The sequence below is a fragment of the Chaetodon trifascialis genome, chromosome 18, assembly GCF_039877785.1.
Source record: "Chaetodon trifascialis isolate fChaTrf1 chromosome 18, fChaTrf1.hap1, whole genome shotgun sequence".
NCBI lineage: Eukaryota > Metazoa > Chordata > Actinopteri > Chaetodontiformes > Chaetodontidae > Chaetodon > Chaetodon trifascialis.
In genome coordinates this window covers 24,090,306-24,108,188 of record NC_092073.1, presented here as the reverse complement: position 1 = coordinate 24,108,188, position 17,883 = coordinate 24,090,306, and the positions used below count along the sequence as shown (strand labels likewise).

The 17,883-nt window shown below is 43.5% G+C and overlaps 1 protein-coding gene across 4 annotated transcripts; it reads left to right on the top strand.

Annotated features, from left to right (window-relative positions):
* The first annotated feature begins 1,691 nt into the window (after positions 1-1,691).
* On the top strand, positions 1,692-17,043 carry LOC139347141 (protein NLRC3-like). Of its 4 annotated transcripts, none has more exons than XM_070986613.1 (9): positions 1,692-1,918; positions 2,142-3,945; positions 4,523-4,696; positions 4,839-5,012; positions 5,867-6,040; positions 6,426-6,599; positions 13,744-13,917; positions 14,763-14,939; positions 15,281-17,043. In XM_070986613.1, exons 1-9 carry the CDS (start codon positions 1,717-1,719, stop codon positions 15,432-15,434), a joined length of 3,207 nt encoding a protein of 1,068 aa, XP_070842714.1. In that variant the 5' UTR covers positions 1,692-1,716; the 3' UTR covers positions 15,435-17,043. The 4 variants fall into 4 exon arrangements, with proteins under 4 accessions (XP_070842714.1, XP_070842718.1, XP_070842716.1 ...); XM_070986617.1 differs by having other exon boundaries at positions 2,145-3,945; positions 15,281-17,042; XM_070986615.1 differs by lacking the exons at positions 4,839-5,012; positions 5,867-6,040.
* Positions 17,044-17,883: the final 840 nt, after the last annotated feature.

Genomic DNA, 17,883 nt, shown 5'->3' with positions numbered 1-17,883 from the left:
TCCCAGCTACAATGGGCGAGAGGCGGGGTACACCCTGAACCGGTCGCCAGCCGATTGCAGGGCCTGTCTGGAACATTTCTCGGGTAAACAGGTTCACTGGTAACATGTGATAGTATCATGATTGAGTATGAAAGGAGCATCCTTGAAAGGTTCTGTCGTTCACAAGCGAGGATGGAGTGAGGTTCACCACTTTGTGAACAACTGTGAGCAAATAGTCCAACAGTTGAAGAATGTTTCTTGATGAAGTCCAAGGGTTTCATCCCCCATCACCTCTCATCATCGGAGGAGCTGAGGTGGAGATGGTATCTTCACTTCGCGTGGGGATTCACATCTCTAGCGACCTGACATGGAGTACCAACACATTCAACATTCTCAAGAAGGCTCGCCAGCGCCTGTACTTCTTGAGGAGGCTGAAGCATGCTGGCCTCAGTCCTGCTGTCCTCACCTCCTTTTACAGGTGTGTGGTGGAAAGCGCACTGACATCCTCCATCACTGTCTGGTCAGGGAATTGCTCTTCAGTGGATAAGGCAGCCCTGCAGAGAGTAGTCAAATCGGCTCAAAGAATTATAAACAGCAGTCTCCCTTTCCTAGATAACATGTACACCAGCAGATGCAGGAGCTGTGCCTCTAACATCATGAGAGATCCCTCTCACCAAGCACACAACCTGTTTAACCCCCTCCCCTCGGGCAAAAGGCTGCGTAACCTCAATGCTAGGACCATAAGGCTAAAGTGCAGCTTCTACCCAGAGGTGGTGAGGCTTGTGAATTCAAGGACTGTCAACTAACTGTTAACTGTATGCTGCTACCATTCCTTCTCCTAAGAAACTGTACGCCTTTTTAGAAGAAGGCACTTTTTGGACTTTATGGACTGCTGAATGCCTTAGAATACTTTTTGCTTTGGTTGCTTTTAAAGAACTGATTCTATGATTTTATTATTCTATTTATATATATTATTTATTATTATTCTTCGTTTAAATCTTATTTTTAGTCATAGGGTAAATGAGGTACTGCCACTGCCATATTGCTGGTCCTGAGAGTGAATTTCGTTCTATATGTGTGTAACATACTGAATGACAATAAAATGAACTTGACTTGACTTCATCACCTACAATCACTGATATCGTGGACAGATTCGGAGACCCTGGAGGAATCTCTGCACGTAAGGGACACAACTGAAAACAGTCACACCTGAACAGATACCAGTGGTAGACCTCATCATGTCACAGAATCAGTCATCAGAAACAACAGGTTGGCAGACACAGAGGCGGAACAACTCAGGTTGAAAGTATCAGCCACCAAGTCCAGTGCCGAAGCACCACCTTCAACCTCTGAATTCAGCATCTTTGACACCGGGTGCTCTTGTTGGATGGAAAGCTTTTATCAGCTTTGCACCAGTCCTAACAGACCGCTCGCAAAACCAACCACAGACGGACCTCTGTCTGTCTCAACCACAGAAGGTTGAGACATGCGATTTGACCTCTGTGAGGTCTGTGATTTTGTTCCACTTATCCAAGCGATTGTCCTGCATGATTTTTGTGATGTAAATAAAATTTAATTTGAAAGTGAATAACAAAAACATCAGGATGTGAATAGGACACATATCCTGTTTATGTAGTGCAAGAGCTGCATGCAATTTGTGAGCGTGGGTTGGTCACCAGTCATACAGAATGTGTTCATCTGCACAGGGAGAAGAGGAGTCATGTTTCTGAGGAGGAGATGCCGTCCTGCTGTGGTTTGTGTCAGGACGTCCTGAAGGATCCAGTCTCTACCAGCTGTGGACACTGGTTCTGCAAACGGTGCATCACCTCATACTGGGACCAGTCTGCTTCATCTGGAGACTCCTGCTGTCCCCAGTGTGGAGAAAGATCCAGAACAAGATGTGGACTGCAGACAGTCAGTCAGACCTGCACTGTCCAAAGTAAGACTGTCCATCTGTCTGCTGATCATGTCATAATTTCTGAAAACTGTATTCTTCTTGATTAACTTGTTGTGTTGTACAGCAAAGACATTGAAGTTTTTTATTTTTCACAAAAAAATACAAAAATGTAAAACCTCTTTATTTCTTTTAATTAGTTACTTTAATGTTGGTCAAAATGATCTCAAAATCTTTTTCTTGTTCTCACATTTCTTCTCTCTCTCAGCAGATGGTGGTCTTCAGGAGGTTTTAGATGAACATAAGATCAGTCTGAGGAGGAGATGTGAACGTGTGACTGAAGGAAGTGATGAAACAGGAAGTGGAACCCTCCTCAACAGGATCTACACTGAGCTCTTCATCACAGAGGGACAGAGTGAAGAGGTTAATACCCAACATGAGGTTTGGCAGCTCGAGACAACTTCCAAGATGAAGACCCTCCATGAGACCCCAATCAAGGTCCAGGACATCTTTAAAGCCTTACCTGACCGACAGAGACGCATCAGAGTGGTCCTGACCAACGGCGTCGCTGGCGTTGGAAAAACCTTCTCAGTGCAGAAGTTCACTCTGGACTGGGCAGAGGGCTCGGAAAACCAAGATGTCAGTGTGGTGGTTCTGCTTTCGTTCAGGGAGCTGAACCTGGTCAAAGATGAGCAGTACAGTCTTCTCAGGCTGCTCCATGTTTTCCATCCAACCTTACAGAAGGTGACAGCAGAGCAGCTGGCTGTCTGGAAGCTTCTGTTCATCTTTGACGGCCTGGATGAAAGCAGACTTTCACTGGATTTCACCAACAGTCAGCTTGTTTCTGACGTCACACAGAAGTCATCAGTCAACGTGCTGCTGACAAACCTCATGGAGGGGAATCTGCTTCCCTCGGCTCTCGTCTGGATAACTTCCAGACCTGCGGCAGCCAATCAGATCCCTCCTAAATGTGTTGACAGGGTAACAGAAGTACGAGGCTTCACTGACGCCCAGAAGGAGGAGTACTTCAAGAGGAGGTTCAGTGATGAAGATCTGTCCAGCAGAATCATCTCACACATCAAGACCTCCAGGAGCCTCCACATCATGTGTCAAATCCCAGTCTTCTGCTGGATCACTGCTGCAGTTCTGGAGCACATGTTGACTCCAGACCAGAGAGGAGAGCTGCCCAAAACCCTGACTGACATGTACTCACACTTCCTGCTGGTTCAGACAAAGAGGAAGAAGCAGAGGTATGATGAGGGACATGAGACGAGTCCACAGGAGCTGACGGAGGCTGATGGGAAAGTTCTTGTGAAGCTGGGGAGGCTGGCGTTTGAACATCTGGAGAAAGGAAACATCATGTTCTACCAAGAAGACCTGGAGCAGTGTGGTCTTGATGTGACTGAGGCCTCGGTGTACTCAGGAGTTTGTACAGAGATCTTCAAAAGAGAGTGTGTGATCTTCCAGAAAACAGTCTACTGCTTTGTTCATCTGAGCATTCAGGAGTTTCTGGCTGCAGTCTACATGTTCCAATGTTATACCAACAGGAACACAAAGGTACTGTGGGCTTTCCTGGGAAAAGACCGGAAATACAGGGACTGTGCTTCATCTCTGGAGGTCTTCCTTCGGTGGGTCATGATGAAATCCCTTGAAAGTAAAAATGGCCACCTGGACCTATTTGTTCGCTTCCTCCATGGCCTCCTTCTGGAGTCCATCCAGACACTCTTAGGAGGCCTGCTTGGTCAGACAAACATCTGTCCAGAGATCACCCAGAGTGTCATCAACAACTTGAAGAGGATGAATACTAAAAAGAAGTCTCCTGACAGAAGCATCAACATCTTCCACTGTCTGATGGAGATGAACGACCACTCAGTACATCAGGAGATCCAAGAGTTCCTGAAGTCAGGGAACACATCAGAGAAGAAACTCTCTCTGATCCACTGCTCAGCTCTGGCCTACATGCTGCAGATGTCAGAGGAGGTTCTGGACAAGCTGGACATGACTGATTACAACACATCAGGGGATGGACGACAGAGACTGATTCCAGCTGTGAGGAACTGCAGAAAGGCTCTGTAAGTCTGCAACTGTTAACACTCTAAAGTTATTTGCATTTTTGAAATAGTGTTCCAGCTGTTTATTACATAAATATGTCAGTTATATTTTGTCACAGATGTTCTTGAGCTGTTTCAAACATAATTAATGATTTAGATTGAGAATGTAACTTTTGCTGAAGCAGCCACTGCTTCTAACGTTACTGACCAGCAGACCAGACGACGCCCAGTCCATCCTGAGAGTGATGTCAGTTTGCCAACCCCTGGCAACAAGTCAGGCATCACTTGGATTTATTTTTGTTGATCAAATGTTGTATTGAGTCTAAAACTGCATATTTTTGATGCTTCCTGGCTCCTGAAGAGGAGTTTTTGCTGAGATCGGGATTCATTCGTTAATTTATAACATTAATTTTGTAAGAAGGTGAAAATATTAAACCATCATTGCCTAATTAGGTCTAAATTATTTTAGTGTTTTTATTTCAGTGTCTGGCCGCCAAAATTTCTGCTCAGAAAAATTCTTGTGCTTGGACAAATCTCATTGAGGATCCTGATGATTGGATTATGAATGGATTTTTATCTTCATCATTTCTTTATTCAGGTTGTGGGGCTGCAGGTTGTCAGAGATCAGTTGTGCTTCTCTGGCCTCAGCTCTGAAGTCCAACCCCTCCCATCTGACAGAGCTGGACCTGAGCAACATCGTCATGCAGGATTCAGGAGTGATGCTGCTGTCTGCTGGACTGGAGAGTCCAAATTGTAGACTGAGGACTCTGAGGTCAGTTCACTGGTTTTCTGTTAATGTTGTGGATCTTATATGTTTAATTAACATTTGTGAATTTTGTTTGAGGTCGACATTTAAAGCACATCTGATTGGATTATAAATTGAGTTCTACTTTCATCATTTTTTCTTTATTTAGATTTTGGCACTGCAACTTGTCAGAGATCAGTTGTTCTTATCTGGCCTCAGCTCTGAAGTCCAACCCCTCCCATCTGATAGAACTGGACCTGAGCTACAACAACTTGCAGGATTCAGGATTGAAGCTGCTGTCTGCTGGACTGGAGAACCCACTCTGTAGACTGGAGGCTCTGAGGTCAGACACCATTTTTTATTGGCCAATACTGATTTTTAGTCACCAAGTAGAATGATAATTGATATTTGGAAATCGCTATACAATATACTTTCATTAAAAATAAAAATCTTAGCGTCAAAATTTAGAATAACACAAACTCCAGCACAAAACCATGTTTAAATGCCTTCGAAGTTTTGTTTAAATTTGTCTGAAAGCAGTGATTCAGGGTTCAAGCCCTTTTCGTGCAACAGAAGAAGGAGCTCAATCAGCCAGAATTATTGTGGCAAGCAGCAACAAACAGGTTTTCAGGTTTCACAAAGGTGAACAAAGACACTTCAGGTAGTTTAATTCTGTTTTAAGAAGGAGTGAGACCAATTACACACTTGTTTCATCCTCACAAAGCTGCAGCATTTCAGTGATTACACACTTGAAGTTGTGCCATTGGTCCTTTTTGTTTGGTGCAGTGTGATTATTTTAAACAATTTCTTAATTGAATTTACATAACAATCACTATACCATGATGTACCCTCTTGGCATCCTTGATGGACGTCTGTAGGTCATATGTGGCTGCTTTAGAAGTGTTTGGTCCATTGAGTTGAAGGTGGTGGTCTGTGATATGAGTTTATTGTGAGTCTCCCTTGTGAAGTACTGAATTGCTGGGACAACTAATTTACCTGAACTCAGATTTGGCCAAAAAAAGAGTAAAGCAGGGTTACTTTCTCAGGAATGTAGCTCTGGTTCTCATCCTGGATCTCCAGCTACAATAATCCAAAGAGGCATTTTATTGCCTTCCCATCTGCCATGGAGATTCCTCAGAAGGGGAGATGAAGGAGGAACATTTTCTTCTGACATCACATCATTTACTCTTTTGTCAGGTTGTGGGAGTGTGGTTTGACAGAGGTTGGCTGTGTTTCTCTGGCCTCAGCTCTGAAGTCCAACCCCTCCCATCTGAGAGAGCTGGAGCTGAACTACAACAAGTTGCAGGATTCAGGAGGGGAGTCGCTTTGTGATTTTCTGGAGAGTCCACACTGTAGACTGAAGACTCTGAGGTCAGTTCACTGACTCTCTGATACTTTTATAGATCTCATATCTTTAAGTCAAGACTTAATTTATGTTCATATTTACTCACATCCATAGTTACCTTTACCCAAACGTAAACCTAATTCTAACCCTTAAAACCAAGCCTGAACATTCATACAGCCTTTTGAAAGCAGCATGTTATTGATGTGTGTTGACATGGTGTATGAATGTTGTGCTGACATTTGGATGATGTCTGTAGAAGGCTGACATTATGATGATCCACAATAACACAATGACAAAGTTACTCTGCTCATTGATGAGGACAGAGTAATGTTGAGCTCCACATTTACAACCTGAACACATCTGATTAGATTAGAAATGGATTTTCATCTTAATCTTTTCTTCTTGATTCAGACTGTGGGACTGCGGTTTGTCAGAGATCAGCTGTGCTTCTCTGGCCTCAGCTCTGAAATCTAACCCCTCCCATCTGAGAGATCTGGACCTGAGCACCAACGAGCTGCAGGATTCAGGAGTGAAGCTGCTGTCTGCTGGACTGGAGAGTCCAGACTGTAGACTGAAGACTCTGAGGTCAGTTCACTGACTCTCTGTTACTATGGTACATCTTATATGTTCAATTAACAACTGACCTTATATTGATACATAACTCTGATCCTTTAAGTTGTAAATTTCCTTTTGTTCATATTTTAGTGTTTCTTTTCCTGTATTGGCTCACCTGCCTTGACTCGCATATGAACTTAAGTGGCATCCCATTCTTAATCCATAGGGTTTAATATGACATTGGGCCACTCTTTACATCCATACCAGCTTCAACTCTTCTGGGAAGGCTTTCCACAAGGTTTAGGAGTGTGTTTATGGGAATTTTTGAGCATTCTTCCAGAAGCGCATTTCTGAGGTCACAGACTGATGTTGGACGAGAGGGACAGGCTCTTAGTCTTAGTCTAATTCATCCCAAAAGTGTTCTATCGGGTTGAGGTCAGGACTCTGTGCAGCCCAGTCAAGTTCATCCACACCAAACTCTCTCATCCATGTCTTTATAAACCTTGCTTTGTGCACTGGTGCACAGTCATGTTAGAACAGGAAGGGACCATCCCCAAACTGTTCCCACAAAGTTGAGAGCATGGAATTGTCCAAAATCTCTTGGTATCCTGAAGCATTCAGAGTTCCTTTCGCTGGAACTAAGGGACCAAGCCCAGCTCCTGAAAAACAGCCCCACACCATGATCCCTACTCCACCAAACTTTACACTGCACAATGCAGTTGGACAAGTACCGTTCACCTGGCAACCACCAAACCAAGACTTGTCCATCAGATCTTCAGATGGTGAAGCGCGATTCGTCACCCCAAGGAACGCATCTCCACTGCTCTGGAGTCCAGTGGCGGCGTGCTTTACACCACTGCATCCGACGATTTGCATTGCACTTGGTGATGTATGGCTTGGATGCAGCTGCTCGGCCATGGAAACCCATTCCATGAAGCTCTCTACGCACTGTTCTTGAGCTAATTTGAAGGCCACATGAAGTTTGGAGGTCTGTAGTGAAGGACTCTGCAGAAAGTTGGCGACCTCTGCGCACTAAGCACCTCAGCATCCACTGACCCCGCGCCGTCATTTTACGTGGCCTACCACTTCATGGCTGAGTTGCTGTCGTTCCCAATTGCTTTCACTTTGTTACAATACCACTGACAGCTGACTGTGGAAGATTTAGAAATGAGGAAATTTCACGAATGGACTTGTTGCACAGGTGGCATCCTATCACAGCACCACGCTGGAATTCACTGAGCTCCTGAGAGTGACCCATTCTTTCACAAATGTTTGTAGAAACAGTCTCTATGCCTTGGTGCTTGATTTTATACACCTGTGGCCATGGAAGTGATTGGAACACCTGATTTTAATTATTTGGATAGGCGAGTGAATACTTTTGGCAATATAGTGTATGTTCAATTAACAACACGTTATGTTGATACATAACTTTGATCTGTTAAGTTGTAAATTTCCTTTTGTTCTTTTTTTCCTCTTTCTTGTACTAAATTTAATCTGCAGGGATAAAAGACTTATGTTTCTTCACCTCTTAAGACCCAACAGCCCGGCTGCAGGTCAACAGGTCGGCCGTCTATTGACAAAACTGTTATGTTTAAGCTTGGACTCATGCCTCACTAGAAGTTAAGATTCTTGTGATTCGATTGGTGAAAACCATTTCAATGTAGAAATATAGAAAGCAGGTTTGTCATATCAAATCAACCGTCATGGACTAATCTGATATGTTTTAACTCCAGTAAGCGTTCATATGTAGGCTGCATGTTGGTGTTGTAATGTTACTGGGGGACTACCTTAATTTGATGTTGCATTCGTTGATAAAATAACGTAAAATACCGTAAAATAACGATAATCTGAAGTGTAAACTCTGGATACAGGGATCGTATATATTCAGTTCAAAAGGACACGTCTAACCAGGACTTATATCAAAATATCATTTATTAAGCAGAATTATGGATAATGAGTGATGTATCATGAATAATAAGACAGAAGATGGGAGGTGATATGACAGAACACACAAGAAACTTATGGCAACACAATGGTAAATAAATTGGCGATAGTGAGAGGTAGTTGAAAGGGGATAATAAGGACGCGAACGTAAAGTTAGGGAATTAACGAGTAGTTGAGAGAATTTGGATAGATTAGCAGTATCTTAACCTCACGGACCAACTCTTATTCAAACCCGCTTAGCATGCCTACTTGACTGATGGCGTCCCGTTGTACTCTGCTCCGAACTAACTCGAAGATGCCCAGATGGTCGTCCTTGGCTCGATCTACTCGGTGGTCTGGTGAAGGCCAAGCGCACCAAGGTGACGAGCTGATGTTGGACGGTGACGTCTCTGGAACTGGTTCTAGAGTGTCGGTTACAGATGAGGGACTGCTCCGGACGGTTGTTATCCGGACCAAGGATCAACAGCTGGCTGCAGGGTTTGGTTCGGTTGAGTCCGTGACGGATTATTTTAGACTGCCAGTACAAATTAAGAGTCTCTTCGATGGCCGGTCAAAAAAAAGAAAAAAAAAAAAGCGCCAAAATTATTATTTGACTAAAATTTACTGAGGTTAAAACATTTAGCTAAAAACAAAAATTCAACGCTTACAGCAAACTGTAGAAACACGTCTTCTGAAAAATAAATCACGCTACTCGGTATGGCTTTTGAGTAGCTTGAAGACGGAAAAACTTAAAGAGCAAAAACGACTGTGCGAAACTTAAGACAAAGAACTAAAAGACAAAACTAAACATAACGTAACATAACCTAAACAAAACTGAGTAACGCGCACTGTGAGTAACGAGCGCACTGTGAGTAACGAGCGCACTGTGAGTAACGAGCGAACGCACTGAATTCATGCTGCGGCTGCAGATATTTAAACCTCGCTCCAGAGGCGTGTCTAATGGGCCGGCCGTCGAACATGTGAGACATTTTTTGTGACGCGCAATCGCCTCAAGGAGCTGAATTAATCAATGACTCACACGAGGGGCTCATCTGCTTCTCACTATGGTCAATCACATATAATTTCAATAACAAATTTTCAATGACATTTCAACATTGTTCACAGCATGCATCAGGCACTTCCTATGGTTGGGTGACAACATTAAATGATAATCTTGGTACAGTTTCATCCCAACATGAATAATTACTCAATGTATAACTAATACAAAAATAAAAGAAATAGAAAGAGATAAAGAAAGAAATAAGAATAAAGAAATAACGAAATAAAGAAAGGCAGACTATAATTGCAAAAATGATTATCATCCTTATGTTTGTTCCTTAATAAAGGTCTTATAAAGCACAGTCAACTTCAAACCCTACAAACCCTTAGATAATAGGAAGGCTCCATTGCAGAGCCTCAGGCAAATCTTAAAACAAAGTTAGATTCACCGCTTGTCATGGGATATAAGAGAACATGGGCATCATATAGATCATGGGTTATTCATGTGAAAATATCCAGCGTTGATTCATACAGAGATGCAATTGTCTGGTATACCAAGAAACAAAGTCCTCCGGCTTACAAACAGTTCATTTTAAGGTTGGCTACTTTGCAACCCATCAGCAGACTCAGTTTGTGGATTCAGTTGAAGCCTGGCCTTTGTTCTTCCCAGCCGGCTTTACTATATTGTGTCCTTAGGGCTATTGGGGGACCATTAGCATTGACATGGGACATCCTGTCCCTCTTCGAAATCACACTTCATTATGAGCATTCTAGATGGTCTATAGTTCAATCAGTTAGACTGGTTTCCAACTCCGTTTCTCATGAGAAGTCAGAGAGGGTAAGAGAAGGTCAGTTAGAGGCTGGTTCTGCTACAGTCTCAAGATGGCCACTGCATTCTGAGCTATGGATTGACAACTCAGTTGACCAGTTAGAATCTTCCATGTCATGTCCACAGCCAACAACAGCCAAGAGAGTCCGTGCTGAAAGGAGGGCCCTGTTCTCCTCTTTCATGTAAAGATTGAGCCCGTTGTAACCGATTGTGCCGATGACTGATGCTTCGTGCAGCCAATGAAATTCCAGAAACGAGGATATGAAATCCAAGATGGCGCTGCGTGAGTGGCAGCAAGTTGCAGCAGTTCTGTCTTCTGTTTTCCTCACTTTTGTGTTTTTTTGTATTTCTGTGTGCTTTTCTTGTGTTCTTTCTTGTTTTCTAAAACCCCTATGGATATGCGCAAGTAGGGCTTCCACTTTTGTAATTTTTGCACTCCTTTTTCTGTTATTTTTTGGACTTTTTGAGTCTGCCTTGGCAGACGCTTTCAGCCATGGCTTTATTGTCTACACATGGGACCAGCTGTTAGCCCTCAGACACACTGGACTGCTCCACACTGGGAAACCAGAGATTCCAGTGGAGATAAGGGGGAAACGGAAAGGCTGTAGAGGTGGTCTCAAGTGCCGGGAGAGAAGACGGAGATATAAACTATGTTTGTCAGCTGTTATCGTGGGAAGCTTCAGGGCATTCAGTCGTTCGCAACTGGAATTTGTCTTGGAAGACGTTTCGCCTCTCATCCGAGCAGGCTTCATCAGTTCATGCGCGTCAGACTAGATAGTACAGCTCTAGTCTAGACTACTCTAGACTGACAAAGTCCAGTTGCGAACGATTGAATGCCCTGAAGCTTACAATGACCTGGATGAATGAGAATATTCACAGGCATGTTATCGTGGGAAACATCCGCTCTCTTTCCAACAAGATGGACGAACTATCGGCGCTAATAAGGCTACAGCGGGAGTACACGGAGAGCAGTCTTATGTGTTTTTCGGAGACATGGCTGAACCAGGACACACCGGACTCTGTTGTCTTCTTAGACGGATTTACCCTTGTCCGTGTGGACTGGAAAGTGTCAGAGAGCGGTAAGAAGAAAGGCAGTGGACTGTGTGTGTTTCTTAACAACAGATGGTGTAACCCTGACCACATCACTGTTAAAGAGCAGCTGTGTAGCAGGGACACTGAGCTGAGTATTACATTCCTCGGGAGTTCTCACATGTTGTTATACTGACTGTGTACATCCCCCCATCGACTGCTGCTGCTGCTGCCTGTGAGCACATAAACAGCACATTGTCCACGCTGCAGACAAGACACAGGCCCTCTTTCTCATCTCTGGGGACTTCAATCATGCCTCTCTCTCTGCCACTCTCCCCAACTTCACACTGCTTGGAAACTGCCACACAAGGGACAATAAAACTCTGGACCTTCTTAATGCTAATGTCAGGGACGCATACACCTCCACTCCCCCCTCAGTCGATCTGATCACAACCTCGTACATCTGCAGCCAGAATACACATCGGTGCTGAAAAGACAGCTCCACAGAGGAAGGCTGTGAAGATCTGGACTGAGGAGGCATGTGAGCAACTGAGGGACTGCTTTACACCACCGACTCTCATGGGTAGAACATTGACAGTCTGACTCACTGCATCATGGACTATATCAACTTCTGTGTGGAAAACACTGTGCCATCCAAGAGAGTACGGTGTTTTCCCAACAACAAACCCTGGGTGACCCCTGAACTGAAGGCTCTGCTAAATGAGAAGAAGAGGGCCTTCATCTCAGGGGACAAGGAGGAGCTGCGGAGAGTACAGCGGGACCTGAAGTATAATATTAGGAGGTGTAAGAAAAACTACAGGGAGAAACTGGAGCAGCGCCTGGAGAAGAACAATGTCCGAGATGTGTGGGGTGGTCTGAAACATATCTTGGGCCATGGCAAAAGTGCGGATGGACAAACCACCACTGGAGATCAGGCCTGGGCAAATGTTTTTGATAGATTTGACTCTGCCCCCACTCCAGTCCCCTCTCATTGGGGCCCCACTTCTTCACCCCTCTGCTCCAATCCTTGTTGTCATCAAGGTCCCCCCACCACCACCACCTACAGCTCTGGACTACCCCCCACAGTCACCTGCCTCCCCCCTCTCCATCACTATGGACCAGGTGAGGAGGGAGCTCAGGAAGACAAAGGCCAGCAAAACCACAGGCCCAGATGCCATCAGTTCTAGGGTGCTCAGGGAGTGTGCAGACCAGCTTAGTCAGGTGGTCCTGTACATGTTCAACCTGAGTCTCAGTCTGGAGAGAATCCCGGCCCTGTGGAAGACCTCCTGCGTGGTGCTGGTTCCAAAAACAGCCCATCCCAGGGAACCAAGCCACTACAGACCTGTCCCCCTGACCTCCCACCTCATGAAGACCATGGAGAGGATCGTCCTCGGCCACCTCCATGCCCAGGTGAGCTCGACGCTGGACCCGCTGCAGTTTGCTTATTGACCTGGCATCGGAGTGGATGACGCTGTTACCTACCTGTTATACCGGGCCCTGTCTCACTTGGAGTCCCCCGGGAGCACTGTGAGAGTCATGGTTTTTGACTTCTCCAGTGCTTTCAACTTTCAACTTTGCTGTCACCATTCCTTGTCGCCCTCTACACCTCAGACTTTATGTACAACTCCACCCCCTGTCATCTGCAGAAATTCTCTGATTACAGCGCCATTGTTGGCTGTGACTTTGTGGGCTGGTGGACAGCGGAACCACCTCATCCTAAATACCAGCAAGACCAGGGAGATGGTTATTGGTTTCTGACGGAGCAGCTCTTTCAGCACAAGACTGACCTGCGGTCCTTCCTGCCCACAGCCATCAGACTGTACGACAGTGCACAATAACATCCACTCAAATGCAAGTTGTACTAATATCCTGATCACATCTCACATTTTTCCTGTTTTCATGTGCAATCTTCATTTTAAGATTAGTGTGTACGTATTGTATATATTGTAAATTACCACAGGGTATATAACATTTGTGCTTTTTTTTTCTTTCTGTCTTCTTGTCCTCTGACTTCTTGTACTCTGTTTTGTTGCTGCTGTAACATATGAATTTCCCCCTTTGTGGGATAAATAAAGTCTATCTTATCTTATCTTATCTTATCTTATCTTATCTTATCTTATCTTATCTTATCTTATCTTATCTTATCTTATCTTATCTTATCTTATCCTTCAGTGGGTAGTTTACAGTCAAATCAAGGAATTCGGTACAAATTACCTGAATATAAATACAGATGTTTATCTGGACAAATATTATAAATGGCTTTTTTTGAAGAATGCTTAGACATACTATTAGAAAAAACATATAAAATATGTCTTTTGTGTGAAATTGTAAATCTTTGATTTATTGTCAAATTCAGATTTATTTTAATCCGTACATCATTTCTTCTTTATTCAGATTGTGGTTCTGCGGTTTGTCAGAGGGCAGCTGTGCTTCTCTGGCCTCAGCTCTGAAGTCCAACCCCTCCCATCTGAGAGATCTGGACCTGAGAGAGAACCAGCTGCAGGATTCAGGAGTGAAGCTCCTGTGTGAGTTTCTGGAGAGTCCAGACTGCAGACTGGAGGGTCTGAGGTAAGTGTGTGTGTGTGTGTGTGTGTGTGTGTGTGCGCGTGCGTGCGTGCGTGCGTGCGTGCGTGCGTGCGTGCGTGCGTGCGTGTGTGTGTGCATATGAAAAACGTTTGTAAAGTTTGCTATCACACATCAGGCTACAACAAGACTAGTACTACCAGAAGTACTGACACTTAGTGACATACATAACAGACTAATGGCGAGTTTCAGCTTGTGTCAGTCAGATATGGATATGGATGTACACTGGTCCTATTTTATGTACAGTTTGAATACATAAATGCCTTGTGCTAAAGTAGATATTGATCCTGAGTGTTCAGCATGTTTCTTCCTGACGCAGGAAGTACATCCTTTATTGCACCTTCTTGATGATTGATGCTTAGTTTGAAGTCCATCTTAGGTGCTGGGAGATGGTGGATCCCCCGAAACCTGAAGGTTTCCACAGTAAAACCTGTTGTTTTAATTGAAAAAGGCCGTTGAAACAGCAGATATGAAATATCATTCATACATGAAGGAGCTTAAGAACTGAACATTTTTTTCATTTTGCCCTTGCAGAACTACCTGTGATTTACTTTAATGCAGATTTTGATGTGTTGCGTCGCCTTTATGAAATATCAACACAAGCAGTTTGCGGCACACTGTAATGTATTGATGAACATGAAAATTCAGCCAGTATTTTTTGGCTGGAGTGCACCGGAACCAAAATAAACCAAGCACCAACCAAGCACCACTGGGGATGACTTTCAGCCACATATCAAAAATCATACAAATTATGTTGTACTTTGTGGTTGCAGCGTGCCATGTCCATGGAACATTGTCTTCTACAGTTACATCATTTCTTCTTTATTCAGGTTGGATGACTGCGGTTTGTCAGAGAACAGCTGTGCTTCTCTGGCCTCAGCTTTGAAGTCCAACCCCTCCCATCTGACAGAGCTGGACCTGAGCTACAACAACAAGCTGCAGGATTCAGGAGTGAAGCTGCTGTCTGCTGGACTGGAGAGTCCAGAGTGTCGACTCAAGACTCTGAGGTCAGTTCACTGACTCTCTGTTACTGTTTTACATCTCATGTGTTCTTATTAACAATTGAACCTATTTTATGATCATACATAACTCACATCCATAATGTTTTAAATTTACTTTTCTTCATATTTTCACTCTGAAATTAAATTTAGTCTGCAGTCACAAAAGATTTCTGTTTTTAAAGAAACTGTAGAAAATGTCCACTATTAGTTGTTAAAGGAAATTAACTTTGATTAGCAGAATCATTGATGAGGACAGAGTAATGTTGAGCTCCACAGTTGCAACCTGAACACATCTGACTGGATTAGAAATGGATTTTAATCTTTTTAATAATTTCTTCTTGATTCAGGTTGAATTGCTGTGGTTTGACCGAGGTCAGCTGTGCATCTCTGGGCTCAGCTCTGAAGTCCAACCCCTCCCATATGAAAGATCTCCAGCTGAGTGGAAACGACCTGCAGGATTCTGACCTGAACCTTCTGTCTGATTTTATGGATAATACTTAAAAGACAGCTGAAAATCCTACACTTCTAACATTTCTAATAATGAAACAGTATGAGAAGGTAATTCAGCCACGTTGTGTATTGGAGTGGGCAAATCAATGAATCCCACCACAGGTGACATGAGCACTTTCAACTTCAGCCTCCACAGAAGCCTTTTTCTGTTTGACGATTTCTTCAGTCCTTTGACTTGCAGCTTGTTCTTCAGCAACACTTCAGGAAGGCCTCTTGTTTTCTGACAGTTCTGACTGTCTCATTAGATACATGCCTTGAAACCAACACACACACACGTTTTGTATTATATTTCAGTTAGTTCACGTGAACTCTGGTTGGCCTGTTCACAAAGGTGATAACTGGCCAATGAGTGATTGCATGTAAGTCCAACCTCTGTACGGGGCAAGGCCCAAGAAGACAAAATACACCCTAATGTAATCCTTTTGTTATGAAGAAGAGTGATTTTTCAACTGAGCTGAAAGATTTGCTGCTATTGAGGCAGTAGAGACAAACTTCTGGAATTGCTTTCTCTTTCTCTTTTATTGTGTAGAAGCCTTCGGAAACAATTTGTCACCTCATTCTTGGACAATTCGCCTAATCGGACACCAGTAGGATTGCACAAAAGTAGGATTAAGACATCCAGGATAAGTGACTGAGCTGAGCTCAACCAATCCAAAACATGAGCGTCCAGGCTTAATCGGTTGCACAAAGACCAAAACAGGATGAGCAGACACAGACAACAAGCCAGCTGAAACCTATCCTGGATCAGTGTGTGCATGCAGCTTCCTCAAATAGACCCCGCCATCGATCACAGATTCACCGATTCACCATGGCAACTAGAGCAGCGTACTTTTCCCCATCAGAGGCAGAAGTCCTCATGGAGGCTTACGAGGAGGCGAAGGACCAAATTAAAAACAAAGGCAACACCGCCACAGTTAGAGAACAATGAGAGAAAGCGTGGCGAAGTATCACAGACTGCCTGGATGCACAAATACCCACTGAGTGCTCCACTGAAACATCACAATTACAATTCAAATAGTTGATTAACATCTCTGAAAATGTAGTTGAACTCTGATTATGAATCAGCTGAAATTATAAGTGAAATTGTGTAAATGTAACTCCATCAGACTGTTTAACTCCTTGATAATTTCCCTTTGGGAAAAAAAATTGAACTTATCATGTATGATGAGAGAGAGAGAGAGAGAGAGAGAGAGAGAGAGAGAGAGAGAGAGAGAGAGAGAGAGAGAGAGAGAGAGAGAGAGAGATCACACATGGACTGGTCCAATCCTGCCATCTTCCCTGATGACTGTGTTAAATTTGTGTTTTTTTTTATCAAGTCAGATTGATTTGGCCTCTTGTGTTTGTGCTGCACACAAGCTTGCAGGCTCCTGCATCCATTCATCTGTCTGTTCATTTGTTGTGTACGGATTTGTCCTGCATTTGTTTCAGTGTGCAGACATGTGGGGTGTGTTATATACAGACCTTTGAATGTGTATTTATTCTTGTGTTGTATAATATGCTTTGATTGTGTGCTTTCTATCTTGTAGAGTCACTGTGTGACTTCAGTTTGGAAAGAACTGATGCTTTGATTTATCCTGATTCAATAAAGGAACATCATGTTACTCTTTGATGTGTATTTATATTTATATTGGATGTGTATTTTATATATGGTCTATGGGAAACTGTCTATCTGATGGTTGCAACATCATCTAAAATCATCATTGATCTACAATGATTGAAATGAATGAAATGACTTCAAACTGAAATGAATGCTGCTCATGTTTTGTGTTAATGTGTAAATGATGACGTGGATCAGGTTGGATGTGATAACAGTGTGTAGTGCTCAGTGGAATAACTGCTGGTTTCTGTTTGTGATGATGCTGACTGAGATAAGGGATGAGATTCAATAGATCCTGGAGCTTCGCCTGGTCTGGAGCAGGCGAAGCTCCACACAATAAATCTCCATGGTAACTCATCCCATAACATTTCCCACTTTCCGCTATCCTGCTTTTGTGCAACTGGATCACAGATAAGTTGAGCCAGGATCACCAACATATCCCGGCTGAATCCCTTATCCTAGTTTTGTGCAACGGGCCCCAGATTGTAAATCATTAATCACACCAATAACTAACTGGATTCACTGAATGTCTGACAACCTGATTGCACTTTAGCGGTTAGCCAATGTTTCTGTGCTGGTGAGTAAACGTTAAAAATAGACACAGACATTTTGAACTGAAGCTCTTCTGCAGGGAAAATATTACACCAAACTCTCTTTAAAAAAACACGGCTGTCTCCTTGTGAATTCAGCATCAATATAATAAAAAAATAAATAAACTATTTCTGTACAAAGCTCAGATTTTTAATTTTGCCGCCTCTCCTTCTGACCAGCCTCCGTCGGTTAGCTGTGCTACTTCAGTACAGACGACCGAAGCAACGAGAGACGAACCGTTTAAAAATGTAG

Coding starts and splice junctions, on each gene's coding strand:
- LOC139347141 (XM_070986613.1), top strand. CDS start 1,717: ATGCCGTCCTGCTGTGGTTTGTGTCAGGACGTCCTGAAGGATCCAGTC. Junction 1,919..2,141: donor TCAGACCTGCACTGTCCAAA/GTAAGACTGTCC, acceptor TCTCTCTCTCAG/CAGATGGTGGTCTTCAGGAG. Junction 3,946..4,522: donor AGGAACTGCAGAAAGGCTCT/GTAAGTCTGCAA, acceptor TTCTTTATTCAG/GTTGTGGGGCTGCAGGTTGT.